Source organism: Monodelphis domestica, chromosome 4 (genome assembly GCF_027887165.1).
Source record: "Monodelphis domestica isolate mMonDom1 chromosome 4, mMonDom1.pri, whole genome shotgun sequence".
In the NCBI taxonomy this organism is placed as follows: domain Eukaryota; kingdom Metazoa; phylum Chordata; class Mammalia; order Didelphimorphia; family Didelphidae; genus Monodelphis; species Monodelphis domestica.
Genome location: NC_077230.1, coordinates 11424642 through 11447508, shown reverse-complemented (window position 1 = coordinate 11447508; position 22867 = coordinate 11424642). Strand labels below are relative to the sequence as shown.

At 37.6% G+C, this 22867-nt stretch overlaps 1 protein-coding gene across 26 annotated transcripts in view; it reads right to left on the bottom strand.

The window, feature by feature from the left end:
- Positions 1-22867, bottom strand: part of TIAM1 (TIAM Rac1 associated GEF 1) — a 302352-nt gene that overhangs the window by 32242 nt on the left and 247243 nt on the right. For all 26 annotated transcript variants that reach the window (XM_056826011.1, XM_056826024.1, XM_056826021.1 and 23 more), the window contains 5 exons: positions 17758-17982; positions 7669-7772; positions 3366-3470; positions 2648-2716; positions 2183-2308 (listed from right to left, as the gene is read on the bottom strand). In XM_056826011.1, the coding sequence (XP_056681989.1) occupies positions 2183-2308; positions 2648-2716; positions 3366-3470; positions 7669-7772; positions 17758-17982 (629 nt within the window). The remainder of the gene's footprint in view (positions 1-2182; positions 2309-2647; positions 2717-3365; positions 3471-7668; positions 7773-17757; positions 17983-22867) is intronic.

The following is a 22867-nucleotide window of genomic DNA, read 5'->3' as shown; positions in this document are numbered from 1 at the left end:
TGCCTAGAAGAAAGAAGACTCCCTTCCCTTTTCACCCTTTCTTCCTTTATTATAAATCCCTCCCCCCACTTTATTACAAAGGTCATCATTAAAGAGGTGGTTTGTAAATAATAGAAGGGAAAAATTTAATCTCCATATTTCTATATCTCCAAAGATATAAAAGTAGGAAAGGTGATAGTATAGCCAGGTGTTTCCAGAGCTGGTTGAAAGTATCATTATTGCACAACAATATGCCAACTTGGAAGGGTAGGCAAGAATTTGTCCTGTTCCAGAAATTTGTGCTGTTTAACACAATCTTGAGAATTTGGATGAAGGCACAGCTGATGTGCAGATGACAGTCGGACTCAAAAAGTTCCTGATGGTCAGAAATGACAAACTAAACATATAACGTTTAATACTAATGAGTGTCAAGTTCTCTGTTGAAGTTGGACAGACTGTAAGTGTATAATTCCCTCTAACAAAGTAAACAAAGCAAAGGGAGGCAATTTGCTTAAGAAAAATCCTCCAGTTTTAATGAACTACAAATTCAACACCGATGAGATTCAGCAGCCAGAAAAGAGACACATTCATTGTAGGATCCACTCAAAAAAGGCATTCTTGACCATCCCTAGAATAGTGCTGTGTTTAAAGTTAGATGCCCCTTTGGGGTGAGTGAACACAAGACTCTGCCATGCTCAGATCACTGGAAGGAACTAGAAATGTTTAGTCGGGAGAATAACTTATTTAGTGAGGGATACGCTAACTGTCCTCAAGCATTTCAAATATAATGGTATAGCAGGAAAGACATAGCAAAACTTGAAACAACTGATGTATGTTCAAGAAAGATATATTTAGGTTGAAAGTCATGAAAAAGGAGCAGCTAGGTGGCAAAGTGGAGAGAGTGTCAGACCTGGATTCAAATCTGACCTCAGACATTTTCTATCTTTGTGACTCTTGACAGGTCACTTAAACCTGATTGCTTAGCCCTTGCTGCTCTTGCTTGCTGTCTTAGAAAGGGCTTAACAAGGAGAGTTCCCTTGTATTATCTGAAGAATGATGTGTACATCGACCCCCAGAGACAGAACTGGCAAACAGAAATAAGCAAGACAGTTTGATATATACAGAGATCCTTTTATCAAATGATGTCTTCTCTAATGGGGAGAGGAGAAGAAGGGAAGGAGATACTTAAGTATTGTCATGTAACCAATCAAGAAAGAAATTTCAATAAAACAAACAAGAGACTCTCCAAAAGTAGGATGGGCTGCCTCTTCCTCACTGAAGGTCATTGAGTTCTGAGCAGATAACCGCTTGTACTGTGTGTGTATCCACAAGGAATTGGGTTCGGGATAATGGCTTTTAAGGTCCTTTCCAGATCTTAGCCTCTGTGGGGCTGTGATTGATGCCAATGCTGAAAATTTCTGTAAAATTAATTGTATTTTCTAAAAATGAGCTTTGGATGGTGGCAATTTCTAATCTTGAACATCTCTGAAAAGATTTTGAAGAAGTGTCAAGTCTAAAATTTGTATTCTAATGCTTCCTTGCTATGTTCCTGGGGAAGCGAACAGAAAACACCATAAGGTAAACTATAGAGAAGACCCATCCGCTATTGTCATTCTAAATAAGCCACATATGAATCCTACCAACTGGGAACTTCAATGCAACCAACAAAAATCACCAGATGTTTCCAGAAAACTGCTACAGAATATTTCATTAAAGCAGCAATCATGATTCCTCATTACTTTCTTATGAAGAAAAATGATGCTAGCTGGTTTTTCCTCCCTGAGAAGAATTAGTTAAGATTCTTGCTGAATTAGGCAAATTAAATTCGCTGCTGCCTGTCAAAGTAATTTTCCTCAATAGTTCATTAGTAAATTTTCACACTCAAAACATTAAGATTGATGAATCTTTTAAAACTAAAAGTCAAGGATCTCTCTGGCCCATTTCAGAGGAAATGTAACGCTCTTACTTAATAAGACACAGAATATTTTTCTTGTATTCTATTTAGACTCTGAGCCTATAAATGAATAGAATGCAATGTACAAAGCAAAACTTTCTTCATGTCTTTTATTCGTAATAAAATGTGCCGTTAGTGGGTACCCATTTTCCATGATTTAGGGAAAAGAAATATATTGGGGCAGGTGACTGAAGTGAGGGTATGTGATGAGATACTTCATAATGGAATCTATTTGGTGATGCTGCTTACCTTAAATTGTTCAACTTTCTCGAGTTTATCAAGATCAGGCACCAATCTTACTCCATCTTCCAAAGTCTTGAGAAATTCTACTTGAAATGCCACCATTTCAGTTAAATTCCCAAAGAGTACATCAAGCTAATAAAAAAAAAAGACATATTGATCCACCAAAGTTCTCACAAGCATTTAAAAAACTTCATTCTCTTCTTCTCTCTCAAATAGTCTTCCAAGAACAAAAGGTTGGTATGTTTTTGTTTGTTTGTTTACCTTTCCAAAGATAAATATTGATCCTGTGGTCAAGTTCAAGTTCACATACTTGCACAATGCAATGTATTGTGCACTATTTGACCTACTCAATATAGATTAAACATATGATAACATTCTTTCAGTTATCCTTGTTGTTCATCTCCCAAAGTAAAAATGGCTACGAATTCGAACCATTTAATTCTAATGACATGAAGAAAATTACCACCATACCTCATCTTGGGTTAGGAAAGTTTCTTTCTGAAGAGGTTTCAGGTAGCTCTCCATGAGACAGTTTAAGTCCTACGGGTTTAAATAAGTACTTTTAATATATCTAAAAGCCTATTAAGAGCACATGAAGACACAATACAGACAATATCCTAAATTCCATTAGTGGTTTTTCTGAAATAAAACTCTATTTACAGAACAAAATATATAATTACAAAAGAGTTCACAGGGAATATAAGTTTCCAGTAAAAAGGCAAGAGAGAGGAAAAATTACATGCTTGGCTTAAATTCATACTTTCCAATATTGATGTATGCTTCTAGATCATCTGTGCTTTTGGATAATCTCATATTTATCTACATTCTAAATATTCAGAAGGAAAGAAAGTTTAAAGACACAAATGTAAACCCGACCCCTCTTCTTTCTCTAGTCAATACATTTCTATTGGAGTTTGTTGTCTGGTTATTCTTTTTAGGCCTGAATTTTAAAAATCAATCAGTAAGTACTTTTTAAAGGCTGATACTGTACTAGATAGTATGCTAAGGGCTATAGGCAGAAGAAAAAAGAGAGAGTTCTTGCCCTTATGCTACTTAAAAATTATGTATGAATGAGGAGAGGAGGCCAGGGAATAGGCACAGAAATAAGGAGGGCAGAGTGGGGGCCATGGGAGAAAAGGTAGAGAGAGAAGAGGACGGAAGGGGAGGTGAAATGAAGAAGAAGACTTACTTTGACATAGGTTCGTTCAGTTTCAAGAAGTTCACAAATAACTTTGCGTAGTTTATCTGCATCTGTTAGTTGTCTCATAGTCATCAACTGGGGTCCAGTGCATTCCTGAGGAAACAAGCTTAGGTTAGGAGGATTTATCTCAGGCAAAATGTGGCATCCTTTTCTGTACTGTTTAGAACTGATTTTTTAAAAATTTAGTACAGATACGTATCTTAGACACTTTTTATTGCAGCCTGAACGAGCTTCCAGTAGTGCAAAGTCCCTCTACCAACACAGGCTTGTTTTTTTAGCCCTTACTGTTCTTCCGCCTTGGAACTAAAACTAAGTATTGATTTTAGGACAGAAGTTAAGGGTTTTAAGGAAAAAAAAAAGAAAGCAAAAGAAAAGTGAAACCAAGGACCATTGGCTCCTAGGTTGGTACACTTTCAACTATTTCCCAAAGTTTATTATTCATTCTCTCTCTCTCTCTCTCTCTCTCTCTCTCTCTCTCTCTCTCTCTCTCTCTCTCTCTCTCTCTCTCTCTCTCTCTCTCTCTCTCTCTCTCTCTCTCTCTCCCCACACCACCCCCCCGTCACCTTCTGTTAAATGAATATATTAACTACAAACATACACTATACAGACATACACGCAATTTTTGAAAAGTGCCATTATTATAGGAAAATGTAGCTCTATAGGTTGTCTCAAAAGTCTTAGTACAATTTGCAAATTCTACTCTTTTGGGAAAATTGGGAGCCTTTTCTGGCTCTGTAGCACCTCTCCTTTCTATGAAAACAATTTTTAAACCATTACCTTCCATCTTAGAATCAATACCAAATATTGATAAGGGCTAGACAATGAGTCCTGACTGACTTATCCAGAGTCACACAGCTAGGAAGTATCTGAGATCATATTTGAACCCTAGACCTCTCATCTCCTGACCTGGCTCTCTATCCACTGAGCCACCTAGCTGCCTTCCTCTTTATAAACCTCTAAACACCGACATCAACTCAGCAATCACATTTGCTAGTGCTTTTGGTACCCTAGTTTGTAGTCCCCTGAGATCAGATAATCTGAACACATCAAAATAGCAAGATGTCTCTTACTATTTTCTCTTTTATTCTGGATTTCAATGACTTATTAATTTTTTATTTCCTTTCACATCCTAAGATCATTCTCCTTTGCAGACAAAACAGAAAAAATGAGAGGTGAGTAGTTTGGACTTTTCATTGTCATCCATTACCATTGTCTCAACACAACGATATCCAAATTTCCTTGTCTTTGCCTCCCCAATATAAAAATATTTCCATGTAAATTTTATGTATGTACAATGTACAAATATACTGGCTACATTACAAAGCACAAAGAAAAGTAGAACTTTTAGAGGAATGAGATAAAGATAAAATAAACAATATCTTACACATTAATGGAACAAAACATTTTTTGCCCGAGAGCTTGTTTCATTATTTTTTAAAAATCTCTATGGAAGAAAGAGTGGACTTGGAATTCATAATTGTTAGTTCTTAACTGGTAGGGTAATTTGATCAGCTAGCTACACTAGCTGAGCAGGTGATTTTCTTTTTTTAAAAATTCCTTTTCTTATAATTCTTTAATTTTTACTTTTTGATTAAAAGGGATATAACATAAGAATAATAGGTCATAAATCTTTGAACATATTATTATGTATAATGTACAAACAAAAGTCTAAAGTAAAATTGTATCTGATATCTACTCTACACAAGTTATCATTATAAATTCATTATTCTTTCTTGAATATATAGACCGTAATTTCCTATTTATGCTTAGATATTTTAGTTGTGTTTTTGTGTAAGTGCAGGAGAGAGAAGGAAAGCAAATAAGGTATAATAAGGAAAGGAAAGGTAGGTAGATCTAGGTTGTAAAAAGCTTTAAATGTTGGAGTTTCTATTTGATTGAGAAGATGGCAGCATGTGGGGGGAGGAGACATGGAGAGTCACTTTGAGAGGTGTGGGGAGTACAGATTGGAATGGGGAAAATACGAGGCAGTGAAACCAAGGAGTCTATTACAAAAATAAAGGTAAAGGTGATAAGGGTCTTAAGCAAGGTGGTGGCATTGAGGGGGGAGAAGAACAGATGAAAGTAGTATGGAGAGAGAAATAACAAGAGTTAACAACTATTTGGATATGTGGGAAAGTAGAAATAAGGACCTAAGGATGACAAGGCAAACTCCAAGATGGTTGTTGTCCTTGAAAGAAATAGATAAGTTCATTAGAGGGATAGATTATGGGTAAATAATAAGATCTGCAACAGAGATCCCACCACATCCAAGCCTCGGTAGTTCATTCTGTTCCACTCAAAACAGAGAACGATAGAGTGAGAGAAAAATCCAAGACTTCATTCTAGACTGTAGGAACTGCCCCATAGGAAGAGAAAAGATATAGTATTCAAAAGAGGGACAAAAAAATGAATGAATACTTTTTTTCTCTTTCTGTTTCATCTTTTACATCCTCAAGCCTATAACCCAGAGCGGCACAAAAGGCTCTACTCTACATCTGTACAATGTGGCTAAATGAACTTCCATACAGAATGAACATTGCTTGCAATCATTTGTAGCCATACATGGTGAATCATTTTGATTGCATCTTTGATGTTATAATTTTCCCAAAAGTCACTTAAGGAAAATGCAATGCACCTTTAGTTTTAGCAGTTTCCTATTTAAATGTTTTAAGGTGGTAGGCTTTAAATGTTGCAATAGTTTTTTGGTCCAGGAATTGCCATCAAGATGTGTTGATGACTTTTACATAGTCATCTAAAATCAGCAGTGCTTTAAATATGATAATGTGGTCTTTGTAATATTGCTTAATTAGTAGACTAAAATAACTTGAAAGTTATTTGAAAGTTAGGTGGTAGGTTTCTTCAGTGTTAGTAGGGAACTGTATTTTGATTTTCTTCCTTTGGACTTTTATGTATGCTACTTAAAACTGTTTTGAGGCAGAGCCATGTGAAAGTACATGGAGAAATGCCATCATTTTGGATACCTTTTGAAAACCAGAAATGGCTTGTATATAGATTAATGTCAAATTAAATAAAAAATTTCTGGAAGATTTAAGCAAAAATTATATAGTATTAGTATTAATATTTTTCTTTGACATTATTACTAAGTTAAAGTTATTAGAACTAGATGGATTTGGTAATAATCTACAAAGAAAATTCATGGATATCATTTACAATAGGAGACTTTCCGGTTTCATCTTACATACTCATTTTTATTTTATTATATTCTTGTTCATATATTTGAACATCTGTACTTGTCAATGGAAATCAGAATGAAATTTAGATTCAAATCCTTTACAATTTTTGGAGATGATTGAGTCACAGCACTGTCAAATGATATTTTCCTTTTATTAAATTAAATGTTTGTAGAAGAACATTTGTAGAGCATGGAATCTGAGTGTAATTACTCCGCTATATATTTTATACCAGAGGTGGGTAATATTTTTTCTTTCAAATCACTACACTCATAGAAACCATGATGACCTCAAACAAAGGGAACTTTATGTTTCTATTCATTTTCCTTTTAAAGTAAGAAAGGAAACAACAAGAAAATGAAATAAATATCAAGAGTAAACCTATCTGTATATAACTTTCCTTACTTCTTTATTATAGCCAGTCAATAAACATTTAATTAAATGCCTTCTTTGTTCTAGGAACTGTGTTAAATGCTTATCTGTTAAGTAAGAAGGATGTTTAACAAATGATAGGAGGAAGGCAAAATATGCAAAGATGACTAAAGAAACATATACACAGAAAGGGAGACAGACTATAAGGAATTCCATTATTTTTTTAAATATGCATAAAGAAAAATATAAACTATAGATGACATCAACATTACAATTATATCATTTAGAAACACCTCAAGGATCAGATATTTTCTTAAGTAAAACCCTCTAATCATATAGCTGCCAAAGTAATATGTCAATTATAAAGGAATCATAACAGTTGGCCCATTGGATTAAAAAAAAAAAACCCAAACCCTGCATTTCATCTTAATTAGTTCTAGGCAAAAGAGTACTAAGGGCTAGGCAATTGGGGTTAAGTGATTTGCCCAGGGTCACACAGTTAAGAAGTGGCCAGATTTGAACCCAGGACCTCTGGTCTCTAGGTCTACAGAGCAACCTAAGTCTCCCCTGCCCATTAGATTTTAAGTTCTTTGAGGGCAGGGACTATCTTTTGCCTTTTTTTGAAACGCTAGCAATTAGCACAGTAACTGGCACATAGTAGGTATTTAATAAATGTATATTAGTTGACTGATTCACAGATGTGTAATCCAAAAATTAAAATCTCTCACCTTGCTTGTTTTGTCACCCTCATCAGAGGACTCCAAGTCATGAACCTCTGTCTCTTCAGGAGTCATCTCAGCACTTCTGACCTGCTCAGAGCATGGGCTGTTACCTGTAGAAAATGTAAGCAAAAAAACCCCAAACCATCTAGTTTCAGAGACGGAAGGGAACTCAGCTGTAACACAACCAACAAGAAGCCATTCAATCTCAGTCTGAAAAACTCCAGTGAAGAAAGACTCCGGAGGCAGCTCATTCTACTTTGTAACAGTTCTAATCATCAGGAAGTCTTCCTTGACAAGCTGGTCTGCCCTTCGGGGGCCAAATGAAGCATCTCAAGTTTCTTTTCCGTGTAACAGTTTTACAAATACCCAATGATACAACTCCGAGTCTTCTTCAGGACTCTTCTCTTCTGGACCATCTCCAGGTTATCATTAGCCTTAACCGGCACAGCCCAAACAATTCTCCAGAGACGTACGGTCTAGTCAGGACATAGCACGGAAGGACTGACATACTTATTTCTATAAGCTGCATCTCTCCTAACATTAGTTAGCATTTCTTTTTAATGGCTATTCTAAAATCTCCTGTCAACTCACCAATTCTGCCTTTCTTCCCTTCCACTCAGAAGCAGAGGTTTTTGCCTCCTACTTTACTGAGAAAAGTGACTGACCTCTTCTTCCTGATTCTGCACCATCACCCACTCTTTCCTCCTTTTATCTAGCCTGGCCACGGTGAACTGCTCTGGAAGGGAGCCTTTTTGATCACCCCACAACCTATCTTTTTTTTTAACCCCTTACCTTCTGTCTTGGAGTCAATACTGTGTATTGGCTCCAAGGCAAAAGAGTGGTAAGAGCGAGGCAATGGGGGTCAAGTGACTTACCCAGGGTCACACAGCTGGGAAGTGTCTGAGGCCAGATTTGACCCCAGGACCTCCCCACAACATCTTAATCTTCTGGCTCTTTCCCTGATGTCAGCCAATATGCCCAATTATATAATGGTTTTCACTTGATCCTGATACCTTTTCAAGTTATTGTACTTTTTCACTCTCTCATCAAGACTCTTTCCCAAAGATATATACACATTGTGTGTATATAAAACACGTGTGCATATGTATATAAAACACATACACAATGCCTCTCCTACTTACTTTTCAATCTCTTGAAATCTGTTTTCTTACTCCACCAATCTACTGTGATTATTCCCACCAACGTTACCAATGGTCTTTTAACTGATAGAGCCAATGGTCTGTTCTAGTATTCATTGTATCTGAATGCATGTGTATCTTCTGACCATGCTTGGCTGCCTAACACTGCTCTCTTGCTACTCTTCTGCTAGGTCTGCTTCCAGTTTCACTTATTGCTACTTTGTTTAGTTTGCTGGGTCTTCACTGGTAATCACCAACATTCCCCACGGTTCTGCCTGAGCCCCCTTCTCTTCTCTCTTTATACAAGGAACATCTTGTTTTTCTATTTGTATTCCCAGTGCTTAACAGAGTACGTTGTATATAGTAAGTCCTTAAAGGATACTTTTTCATTCATTCATCCATTCATTCATTCCCTCAGCTCCATATAATCATTGGCTCTAGGTAAGTGAATCTTATAACTATATATACAGAACAAATTCCTCTCCTGAGATTCCACATCACCGAGGATATCTTCAATAGCTCCTTCTGAATGTCCCAGCAACGTTTCAAATTGAAAATGGTCCCCATGTCTAGAATGCACTCCCTTTTCATCAATGCTTCCAAAAAATGTATTGAGCTTACTTAAAATCTCAGCTCATGGGGGCAGCTGAATAGCTCAGTGGATTGAGAGCCAGGCCTAGAGATGGGAGGTCCTAGGTTCAAGTCTGGCCTCAGACACTTCCCAGCTGTGTGACCCTGGGCAAGTCACTTGACCCCCATTACCTAGCCCTTACCACTCTTCTGCCTTGGAACTAATACACAGTATTGATTCCAAGATGGAAGGTAAGGGTTTAAAAAAAAAAATCTCAGCTCATGTATCACCCAAGCAAACTATTTCCTGATTCCCAGGGCTATTGATGTTCTTACCCCCCCCCCCAATAACTTGTATGTACTTATCTTTTTTACATGTTTTACCACCCAGTAAAATGTAGTCTTCTTGAAAGCTGACTGTTTTCTACATTTGTTATGCTTTTATTCCTATTGCCTAGCGTGATGTTTTGTACACAGCACAGTTAATAAATTCCCTTTGAATTGAATTGTATGTGATCCTGAAAAGGCAGGAATAGACCAAAGTAACAGAAAAAATCAAATCATTAATATGTGAATAAATATAAGAACCGTGGGGCAGGAGAAGAAGCACCATGTATAAAATCAGACCTCATTTGGGTGAAGATAAACAGAAGGGAAAAGAGAAGTGAGAACGATGAGTAATTCCAATGATCTAAACATCTGCTGAAGGCAAGCAGTTCCTGACTCGTCTTAATAATAATAATTTGTTTTTCAGAAGGTGGAACTAAGAAAGTGGTATTATAAATCTAATTCTAACTGAAAAGGAGAGATAAGAAGTTGCTGTTTATATAGATATACTATGAGGAACTTGGGACAAGTCTATCCTAGAATTCATGATAAAAACTCAGAGCAGCATATTCTAGACTTTGGTAAATAAGGTTCTTGAAGGATTCAGAGATAAAATAGCTTTCCTAAAAATTTGACAAAAATCAAACGATGAGGTATGGTAAGCTCATGAAAATGAAATTTTACAGACAGAAGAGAAATCACTTTGTGTTTTGCCTGAGAACAACTTTTTCCTCAGGAAAAAAAGAGAAAGCCTTTTCTAAAGAGACAAGCAGAGAAAATAGCCAAGATGGAAGAGTAGGAAAAAGCAATATAACCCAGTTACGCCAACAACGATTCCAATACCGACCTTACACAAGTGAAAGATTAATTAATAAGTTGAACTCGAAGAGGGTCATCATTCCAGCACAAGATCACAAATTCTGTCCCAAAGTAAGTGATTGGGGCAGGAACTATAGAACAGGAGTTGGTTGAGATAGCAGACAGGAGGAATTATGGAACAAAGTTGTATCATGGTCACTCTAATGCCAGAGGGAAGGGGCTAGATTCCAGGAGCATAAAACAGTCAAAACACCACCACTCTTGGGAACAACTGGGTGGCTCAGTGGATGGAGAGTCAGACCTAGAGACAGGAGGTCCTAGATTCAAATCTGACCTCATACACTTCCCAGCTGTGTGACCCTGGAAAAGTCACTTGATCTCCATTGCCTAGCCCTTACCCCTCTTCTAAATAAGGACGCACAAAAAATACTTTTAGCTCTTTTTGAGATAGTGAAGAATGGGAATTTGAGGAGGTGTCCCTAAATTAAGGAATGGCTAAGCCAGTATGTTATGGTATATAAATGTGATGGGACACTATTATGTCAAAAGGAATGATAAAGGGGGTGGTTCCAGGGAAACATGGGAAAACTGAATTAATTGAGCAGGACCGGGAGAACAAAGATAGCAATATGGCAAAGACAAACAACTTTTTGAAAGAATTTGAAAGAAGAATTTTTGAAAAGAATAAGAAATCTAATTAGGTCAGAAACTAGCAGAACTCATATCAGAGAAATACTGAGTTTTACCAAGGATACACAAAATTTAGAAACAACTACTATATGTGACATTCTAGAAGGCAAAAGATATAGGTTTACAACTGTATAATTGAAAAATCTATTTCCCTAAAAAAGAACTACATTTTCTGGGAGCCCACTGACTTCCTGTCATTAAGTACTTCCTGTAGACAGAGGATATTAGCGAGTGGGCAGTCCTCTTGGACCTCTTTGGCATGATGACATCGAGATTGGTGATAGTGGTAAGCTAAACATGGGAATTTTAAATGGGTTGATCAACCATGGGCACGTGGTCTTTATTTTGTATCCACTTTATTCCTTTATTTCTAATGATTATTAATAAATCTCCTAAAATATAATATTTTTTATTTGAGATTTAATTATAATTATACAACCAAAAACAATTTACCCAGAATAATCAAGGATAATGCTCGGGGGAAAACTAGAATCTCAATGAAATAAAGGACATCTAAGCATTCCAGAGAAAGGGGTAGAGATTAAGAGGTCGTCATCACTTGAAACCCAAGTTTTATCCGAATTGGTCAAAGGAGGAAAGAGAACCTCCATGTATATGAATGTACACATATACATGCATGTACATACACACAAAAATGGGTACACAAATACATTTCATTTCACAGAGAAATGAGAGGGAAAAGGAGAAGAATGGGGGTAGATTCAGGTAACCCTAAACGAAGCAAATTCTAACTATAGGAGATAAATCTTGAGGAAGATTTTAAAAGGAAAAAAAGGATAAGAAGGAATTAATTTTATGTGGAGAAGGAAAAAGAAAAGGAACAGGGGAATAGAAATATCACATCAAATCTAGAACACTGGTGCTGATCTCTCTCTTTATAAAGAGTGGGTGGGATCCAAAGAGATGGAAAAGTATAAGAGAATAGGATAGAGGAGAATAAATAACATGATAACTGTGAATGTGAATATGATTAATTCACCTATAAAACAAAAGAATGTAAGTGAATGGATTAGAAATGAGAATCTAACAATTAGCTGTTTATATTAAACACACTTAAAATGTAAATATTCACATAAAGGGGCAACTGGGAGTTCACTAGCTAGAGAGCCAGGTCTGGAGTAGGGAGGACCTGAGTTTGAATCTGGCCTCAAATACTTCCTAGTTTTATGATTCTGGCTAAGTATTTAACGCCAGTTGCCTAACCCATACCACAGTTCTGTCTTAGAGTTGCTACTCGGTAGAGTATCAACTCTAAGATAAAGTAAGGGTTAAAAAAATAAGATTCACAGAGTTAAAATCAGGGGCTGGAACAAAATCTGTCATAGTTCAGATCAAACAAAAAAGGGTACAAGGCAAGTGCAAAAATGGATTTGATTGAAAAAGAAGCACACTACCTACATACACTCTACATGCTAAAAGGAACCACAATAAAATAATTCATTACTAATAATGGATGCACCAAGTAGAATTGCATTTAAACACTTAAAGGAAAAGTTAAATAAGTTAAAGAGAGAAACAGATAGAAAAAAACAAAACGGGTGAATGTCATGTAATTATTTGGAGCTAACCTTGGTACATGGTATTCTGCCAGAATGCTTTCCAGATTTCCCACAAGGTTTTGTTAAATAGCGAATTCTTTCCCTCAATAAATGGGATCTTTTAGTACACCAAACACTAAGCTATTGTACTCATTTGTTTCTATTCATCATGTATCATTTATTCCACTGATCAACCCCTCAATTTAACTAGTATCCAATTGTTTTGATGATCACTGCCTTGAGATCTACTTTGAGATCTGGTACTACATAGGCTTGCTTCCTTCCCACCTTTCCCCCACGAATTCCCTTGGGATGCTTGACTTTTTGTTCCTTAAGACAAATTTTGTCCTTTTTTATTTAACTCACCAAAGTAATCCTTGGAGTCTAATTGGTATGCCTTTTTTTTTTTTTAATAAACCCTTACCTTCCGTCTTGGAGTCAATACTGTGTATTGGCTCCAAGGCAGAAGAGTGGTAAAGGCTAGGCAATGAGGGTCAAGTGACTTGCCCAGGGTCACACAGCTGGGAAGTGTCTGAGGCCAGATTTGAACCTAGGACCTCCCATCTCTAGGCCTGGCTCTCAATCCACTGAGCCACCCAGCTGCCCCCTAATTGGTACGCCTTTAAAAAAAATTTTGCTTGGCCGACCCCTGAGCAATTAATATTTTTCCAATTGTTTAATGATATCTTCCTTTCTCTCAAGAATGTTTTGGAATTGTATTCATATGGCTTGGTAGGTAGTCCCAATGGTTTTATAGATTTTATAGTTATTTTAGACAGGCTTTATTGTTCTCTCTTCCTTCTGGGGTTTGTTGGTAACACAGAGGAGCGCTGATGACTTTTGTGGATCGGGTCTCTAAGTTACAACTTTGCTGAAGCTGTTAAAAGCACCCCTTTTCTCGTTTCGAAGAAATCCTATTTCCCTATTAAAAAGCACACGCAGTACAAGAAGCCCTTGTTAGACGGCCAATTGTCCTTCCGTTCTTTAGATAGCCAATCAGTCACGATAGCAAGCTATGGCTAGGATGAAACCCAACACAAGCACACTCATAAGATGACAGTTCAGGTCTGGCTTCGCCATCTACCTTTGTACGTGCTCACTAGCAAGGCACTGAGCCGTTCTGCACCTCATCAGTTCACAAGTGCCAGGATAACCGGTTGCAAAGACCGAATTCAACCCTCCACGGACAGAACCAGGGCGGGGGGGGGGGGGGGGGGGGGGGGAGGCCGAAGGCACATGAGTGATGGCAGCATTATTAGAATAAGGGCCGTTTGTGAACAGAACAGCATCCATTTACCTGTATAGCCTATCTGGTGTGTGATGACAGTAATTTCAGCAGGCTTCATCTAGATATTCACAATCCATATGAAGACTATACTGCACACTTGAGCACCCCAAAATATAGGGCAAAGCACTATTGTTCTGAATAATATTTACACAAGGTGTTAAACATCCTGTAAACAAATTTAAGGAATGTCAGCGACTGCCAACTTCAAAGTTGTATTGCACAAACTATAATAATCGAAACTGGGTTTTGGTGGCACAAAGCTGCCACCTTGTGGCTAAATAAAAGAATAGTTTAAATATATATATTTGGACCATTTTTTCTCAAAAAGGCTGATCACAAATGACACATGTAAAAACTGGTGGAATTGCTCATTGGATATTGGGGGGGGGGGGAGAAGGAGGGAAATAACATGAATCACGTAACCATGGAAAAAGATTCTAAAGGAATTAATTAAATAAATAAATAAGCTTTTTTTTTAAAAAAAAAGGCTGATCACAATATAATTTTTAAAAAGAAAAAAGAATCTTAAACACTTCCCAGCTGTGTGACCCTGAGCAAGTCACTTATCCCCCACTGCCTAGCCCTTTACTGTTCCTCTGCCTTAGAACCAATAGAGTATTGATTCTAAGATGGGAGGTAAGGATTTTTTGTTTGTCTTTTAAAGAGCAAGAAAAGAAGATGCAAATGATTGTCTAACAATTTTCAGAAGCCTTACATTCTTGAAGATGTCAGAACTTTTTCTTTGACTCTGCTTACAGGCCAAAGGGGGAAGGCGTGCCTTCCAAGATAATTCCACTTAAACATTCTGTTAGTTTGGGGCATTCAGGTAGGTACAGACATATGAAAGTCAGATTAATACCTGACTTCGAGGAGTTTGCATTCTACTATGCTAATGATAAGTACATACAAACTTATTTCAGAAGACATAGTGCTCTCTAACAAACTGGAGGCATCAGTAAAGGTTTGCTGTAGCAGATGGAAATGGAGCTGCTCTTCGAAGTCGTCAGTGATGTCAAGATGCACAAATCAGGGAATACATTACAAAGATAGAGAAAATATTGCAACATTGACCCCATTCCAACACAACAACACAGTATTGACTCCAAGACAGAAGGTAGGGTTTTAGTTAAAAAAAAAAAAAAGAATACATTAATGTGCTTGTTCTCCTGAAGCCTGTTTGATATCACCTATTCCGATTTCTACAGGCTCTCTCCCACTCCTCCACAACTCCTACAAGGAGTTTATCACTCCTTTCCAAAGTTTGTAGTTTAATTCTTGATTGTCTTTCCTTTCTTCTTTTTATTTAGTTATCAAACGTTTCTCCTTTCCCTTTCCCTCTTTTTTCTTTCAGTCAAGTGTTATTAAAATCCTACGTCTTTTCTCCACCACTTCAGCTTATTTATTTTTTTATCTTCATCTTCTGCTAAAAAGGATTTGTGTGCTTTGCTCTCTTCATTAATTCGGATTATTCTGACTATTCTTTCTGATTATTTAAAATTCTTTTTCTTTGATCCATGTTTTTTATATTTGTTATTACTGATTTGGTCTTTTTGTATTTTTTACGGAATTAAGACTTCTCAAGTACCTATGGTGAGTTCTTTCTTCAAAGCAATGTCTATGGTATTGTTTTGTAGATTTTCCCCTCTTCCTTCCTCTTCCCCTCAATTCTTACTCTCAGAAGTACTAATTCTTGGAGGAAGTAGTAAGTATAGAAATATTGCCCCACAGCACCTGTGCCCTTGATTATGGAGACCAATTCTGCTCTCTTGCCCTCACTACAATCATTTTTCCCCCCATTTTCCAGGAAATATCATCTCTGGGTTCATGCTATCCCAGCCTTCTGGATGCTGGCTACTCTCTGGAATTATGATTTCTCTTATACTGAAGCACTTTTTCCTATTCCCCCATCTCTCTCTCAGATGTGGGGATGATCCTACCCAATGGGGAAATCCACACACATGCAACACAGCAAATATTTTCAGATTTCTTTCCAATATATCAGTTTTCCTGATTTTTTCTTTTCTTTTGAAAAATTTTTTTTTGTTGTGTGGGAATGCCTCTCCGGAAAAGGGAAAGCTACAGGGCAAAATTTAGGGGATGTAAAAACAAAAGGTATCAAAATTGATACAAAAAATGCAAACATCAGACAAGGCACATTCTAATAGAGATAGGCAATACATAGAGGGGAGTAGTGGTCAGGTCGCACTAAGATTTGGAAAGCAAATGGTGAGTAGAGTAATAAGGGAATAGAGCAACATATGCAACCAGGGAGCAATGACGGCTGATTTCATTATGCCTTAGGAGGCAGACAGAGAGAGGAAGAAGGTAACGTGGAAGCTAGAGAGGAAGGAGATGGTCTAGTAGTGAAGTGAATCACAACTGGAGCTGAGGGATTTCGATGTACTGGATGGCTTAAGGAGGTCCATTTAGAGGGGTAAGAAGAGGATGGAGAACACTAGAGGGAGAGACCTATGCATCATCAATGCAAGTTAAAGCTTTACATCGCCACAGATTTGATTTCTGGCCAAGAAAGAATGGCGTCTGGTGAGGAGAGGGCTGGGTTGTGAAATAGATTTAACCTAAATGTGTTTCATCTCTACATACATATTAAGAAAAAGGGGGAGACTGGACAATAAGCCTAGTACTTATGAGGATGCACAGCATGCTCTGCCGATGTAATGCCTATGTGGACTACAGAGCATTCACAGAAATTTTTCCTGTTCTGCTTACCACATGACAAGGAGAAGTCTTGATTGACTATTTAGCAAGAACTAAAAATGCTTACAAGATTCCACCCTACTTTTTCATCCTGGCTGTGCCTGAGGGAGAATTAGGAAGATCTGGATTCAAATCTGGATGCTGGCACATCCTCACTGTGTGACCCTGGGCAAGTCACTTAATTTCGATTGCCTAGTTCGTGCCGCTCATGTCTATTATATCTATACTGATAGATAGACAGACCCTAGAAGACTCTGGATGAAGAAAGAAACCTTGAGTTTTAATCTATACATCCAGGCCACAACCACTGCCCTGCTATTGTGTTTATTTTGTCCTAATATTAGGTGAGGGAGCATTGGGATTGAATAGACGAGGCTGTCATTTTGTGAAATTTGAGAGATCGAAGTATCAGAGTTCCACCAAGGCTAACACACTCAACCTCTGGAATGCAATCCAGCAGCAAACTGGATCCAGCATTCAAGATGTCATTGCTGTGTCCTGCTGAAAGGTAGCAAATCATTGGGTGTCTCCTTCTGGCCACCATGATAAAATACAGCTTCCTCAGCCTGACATTAAAAAGCTGCTCAGAATCTGACTCCCATGTACCTTTCTGGACCAATAAACTGCAAATTCTAACCAGATACAACCCTTTGCTACTTCCCAAATTGGATATTATTGTTGATGTGCCTTGGTACAGACTACCTCCCATGCCTAGAATGCATTCCTTTTTTTTCTCTTGGCTTCCTGAGAGACTCGGCTCAGCTGCCACCACCTATTTGGACCCTTTGCTGATCCTTTCCCTCTCTCTTTTCTTTCCTCTCCTTTTTCAAATGGGTCGTGTATATAGTAGGTGGTGGATGAATTTAACTGAATCTCAGGCAGGCAGCTCAAGTAGACTATCTTCTCCTTTGACTGTAGACCACCTTCAGGATCCTTGAGATGCTCTGGAGATCCAGTGGCCTTTAAGAACCTCAGTCAAACATACCTGGGTTACCGGTGAGGAAAGCAAATGGACTATCAGTGCAATCTGGAAAGCTGTCCACACGATGGGGGGGAGTCTCCAGCAGCCTCTGCCCTCCGACCAGTTCAGGATAGGTCTGCACTACAAGGCATAGCGACAGCTGAGTAAGGACGTCTTTGAGCATGGACGAGTTGAGGGCATCTGCCGCTTTATTATTGATTTCGAGAATCTCGTCTCCTGTTTTCAAGCCTGCCAATACAAGATGGAAATTTTAAAAATTCAGGAAGAACATGGAATTGGAGCACATCAACCATGAACTCTGGTTTTCAATGCCATGCAAGGTCACCCCATTCCAGCACCAAGAAATCAATGAAACAGCCAGCTGAGAACAAAGTCAACATCACTCTGATGCAGAGCGTCTACTGCCACATAGGTATTTTCTTGTGAATATTCCTTCACAATCAAACTTTACTATGAGCTGTGATACATTTACAATTCTAGTTATGATAATTTCTTTTACTATACTGAAGTCATTCGTTACTTTTTTACAATTTTCCTGAGAAAAACAAAGATTGCAAAGCAAATGCAATTATGTGAAGTAACCAAGGAAGAAAGAGTAACTACTGTATACTGTATGTAGTTATAAGTGTTGGAGACACAAGATAAAAGAAGCCTCTATTCTTTCAGGGATTACAAGTGACTAAAATCGGTGACATATCCTTTTTGATCCAAAAGGCAAAGATTATTGGAGCTACTTTAATACAGAAAGCAATAATGACAAATAGTTTTGTCCTTTGCCTCTAGACTAACTTGGCCATCATCAGATCTTGCACTGGAGACATTTTTATAGACCAGAAAATGTTGGGTTGCTTTCAAAAGCGAGTTAAAAAGGTTCTCCAAGCATGTAGTCACAAGACCAGTTCCAAGAAGCTACGAGAATACGGCTACTTTTCTTAGCCAGAAAATTCCGAGATGACTGATTGTCTCCTGGGAGTAATGAAGTCCAGTAAAAGACAGGCAACATGATTTTTGGAAAGAAAAATAGGGTAGAGAAGAGAGGAAGAGTGAGAAGGGGAGGAACATGAACATGTGAAATGAATGGGAAAATTGAACATTCAATAGGAAGTGGGGAGAGAAAAGGAAAATGAGAGATTTGATGCTATATTTTCAAGTGAGAAAATACTTTTAAAAATCTGGTAAGAGTAAGGGAGGAAAGAGCTAGGGGAAGAATGGATTGCAAAATGAAACAATGATGATACATCCCCACACACACACACACACCTATTCAGCTATTCAGGGAAGCTAATTCCAATGCAACATTACAGGAAATTTATACTTTCTGAATCTAGTGAATCATAAGCACTTGCAGGAACTCAGTTGTTTTGCAAGTTGAAATATTGTGTAAGAAACACTACATTATCCCTACCCTCTGACCCAGAGTTTTCACCAGTGGGACCAAGAAAGTTACTGCCGGCCACAATAGACCCACATGTAAGAAATAAAATATTGAGAGCAGTATGATTCATGATAATAAAAATGTGGAAAGAAAATGCATGTCTAATGACAGTAGAATATGCATATATGACATATTGCTGCCTCTTAAGGAATGAAGATATGAAGAATTCATAAATACACGGGACTTTTATGGAGAATGTAGAAAGTAGAAGCAAAGGAATATATTTCCGAGTCTAGAATCCAAGTTCTAGCTGTGTAAATACTTTTAGTCACTTCATCGCTCAATAACCCAGGGAGCTCACTATGGCTATAAGTTAAAGGGCAAGTGTCAAACTGCACTGGAGGAGGAAGTTTCCTTAAGTTTCCTCACTGGGTGTTTACCAATGAAAATCATAGAACCAATAAAGGAAAAGGATGACAAGCACCAGCTAGGTGGCTCAATGGATTGAGAGCGAGTCTTGGAGACTTGTGTTCAAATTTACTGCCCTTCAAATTAGAGGAGAATAAAACTTAAAATAATTTGATCTCGGGGGCAGCTGGTGAATTGAGAGCCAGATCAAAAGACAGGGGGTCCTGGGTTCAAATCTTACCTCAGACACTTCCTAGCTGTGTGATGCTAGGCAAGGTACTTGACCCCCATTGCCTAGCCCTTACCACTCTTCTGCCTTAGAACCAATACACAGTACTGATTCTAAGACGGAAGGTAAGGATTTTAAAAAATAATAATTTGAGCTTATCTTGTTATTATCACTTTAAAGAAATGGGGAAATTTTGGCCCCAGTGCTTATCAAAGTACCTGGCACATTTGTTGTTCAGTCATTCAGTTGTGTCCAACTCTTCATGACCATATGGATCACAATGCATTAATACTGTCTATGGGGTCTTCTTTGAAAAGATAATGGAATGGTTTACTATTTCATTCTCCAGTGGATTAAGGCAAACAGAGGTTAAGTGATCTGCCCAGGATCACACAGCTAGTAAATGTCTGAGTTCAGATCCCAGGCCCAGTACTCTTATCCATCTAGCTGCCTCAACTTGGCACAAAGTTCTCATTTCACAAATGAGCTATAACCCCCAGGTCTATCTGTTATTGTTTATCTTTTGTTTTTGAAAGCCAATGACACTATGAGGAAATGTCTTTTTTTTTTAATTTAGACAATTTAGAACATTATTCATTGGTTACAAGAATCATATTCTTTCCCTCCCTCCCCTCCTCCCACCCTTCCTGTAGCCAATGCGCAATTCCACTGGGTATTCCATGTGTCCTTGATCAGAACCTATTTCCATGTTGTTGATGTTTGCACTAGGATGTTCATTTAGAGTCTCCATCCCCAGCCACATCCCCTCAACCCATGCATTCAAGTAGTTGTTTTTCTTCCATGTTTCTACTCCCACAGTTCTTCCTCTGAATGTGGATAGTGTTCTTTCTCATAGATCCCTCTGAGTTATTCAGGATCACTGCATTGCCATTAATGGAGAAGTCCATTACATTCGATTGTACCACAGCGTATCACTCTCTGTGTACAATGTTCTGGTTCTGCTCCTCTCACTCTGCATCACTTCCTGGAGGTCGTTCCAGTCTCCATGGAATTCCTCCACTTTATTATTCCTTTGAGCACAATAGTATTCCATCACCAATAGATACAACAATTTGTTCAGTCACTTCCCAATCAATGGACACCCCCCCCCCATTTTCCAATTTTTTGCCACTATAAAAAGCAAGGCTCTGAATGCTTTTGTATAAGTCTTTTTCCTTATTATCTCTTTGGGGTATAAACCCAGCAGTGCTATGGCTGGATCAAAGGGCAGGCAGTTATTTAAAGCTCTTTGTGCATTTTTGCAAATTGCCCCCAAGAATGGTTGGATCAATTCACAACTCCACCAGTATTGCATTAATGTCCCAACTTTGTCACATCTCCTCCAGCATTCATTACTTTCCTTTGCTGTCATGTTAGCCAATCTGCTATAAGGTGATACCTCAGAGCTGTTTTGATTTGCATCTCTCTGATTATAAGAGATTTAGAACACTTTTTCATGTGCTTATTAATAGTTTTGATTTCTTTATCTGAAAATTGCCTATTCATGTCCCTTGTTCATTTATCAATTGGAGAATGGCTTGATTTTTTTGTACAACTGATTTAGCTCTTTATAAATTTGAGTAATTAGACATTTGTCAGAGGTTTTTGTCATGAAGATTGTTTCCCAATTTGCTGCTTCCTTTCTAATTTTGGTTGCATTGGTGTTGTTTGTACAAAAACTTTATAATTTGATGCAATCAAAATTATTGATTTTATATTTTGTGATTTTTTTCTAAGCTCTTGCTTGGTTTTAAAGACTTTCCTTTCCCAAAGATCTGACAAGTATACTTTTCTGTGTTCACATAATTTACTTATTGTTTCCTTCTTTATATTCAAGTCATTCACCCATTCTGAGTTTATCTTGAGGTAGGGTGTAAGATGTTGATCCAAATCTAATTTCCCCCATACTGTCTTCCAATTTTCCCAGCAGTTTTTTTTATCAAGTAGTGGATTTTGGTCCCAAAAGCTGGGATCTTTGGGTTTATTGTATTCTGTCTTGCTGAGGTCACTTACCCCAAGTCTATTCCACTGATCCTCCTTCCTGTCTCTTAGCCAGTACCATTTTGTTTTGATGATCACTGCTTTATAGTATAGTTTGAGATCTGAGACTACAAGGCCATCTTCCTTCACATTTTTTCCCATTATTTTCCTGGATATCCTTGATCTTTTGTTCTTCCAAATGAACTTTGTTATGATTTTTTCTAATTCAGCAAAAAATGTATTTTCTTAATGATTTGAAAAGGTTGCATTTTATTATTTCTGCTTGTCTGCATTTGTTTGTGACACTTTTATTTCCTAGTAAAGGTCAATCTTTGTATATGTACCATGTGCAGCTATTCAGTTTTCTCCAGATATCTATTAACTCTAATTTTTCTAAAATTTCATTCACTTCCCTTGCTTCTTATTTATTTTTTGGTTAGATTCACTTGAATAGTTTTACTATCTATTTTCTCCTTAAGCTCCTTTAGTTTCTCCTTTAAAATATGGATGCTATACTATTACTATTTCTTCATTAACTATACTTTTTCTTATCAGGATGTAATTACTTTCCTTATCTCTCTTAAACAGATCTATTTTTGCTTTAGCTTTTTCTGAGATCATGATTGCTATGCATGCCTTTTTTGTCTCTGTGGAAGCCCAGTAGATTCTGCTCCGGCCTCTTACCTTTACCCTGTGTGTGTCTACCTGCCTCATGTGTGTTTCTTGTAAACAACATATAGTAGGATTCTGGTTTTTAATCCATTCTGAGATTCACTTCCATTTTATGAGTTAGTTCATCCCATTTATAGTTACAGATATGATTACTTTCTGTGTATTCCCATGAGATGATGTCTTGATTTTGCATGAATTTGATTTTAGTGAAGCAGAATTGTGCAAAATTGTCAGCTTCACTCTCTCTTCCAGAGTCATTTAAGTGCAGTGGAAAAACAAAAGTCAGAATGACGGGCAATGTCCTGGGAAGCAGTAGATGCTAAGTAAAACAGCCAGTAGTCTTGAGCCTGAGCTAGGAAGACTTGAGCTTAAATCCAGCCTCGAGACACTTACTGTATGTATGACCTTGGGCAGGTCACTTTAACTGTTGTTTTGCCTCAGTTTCATAA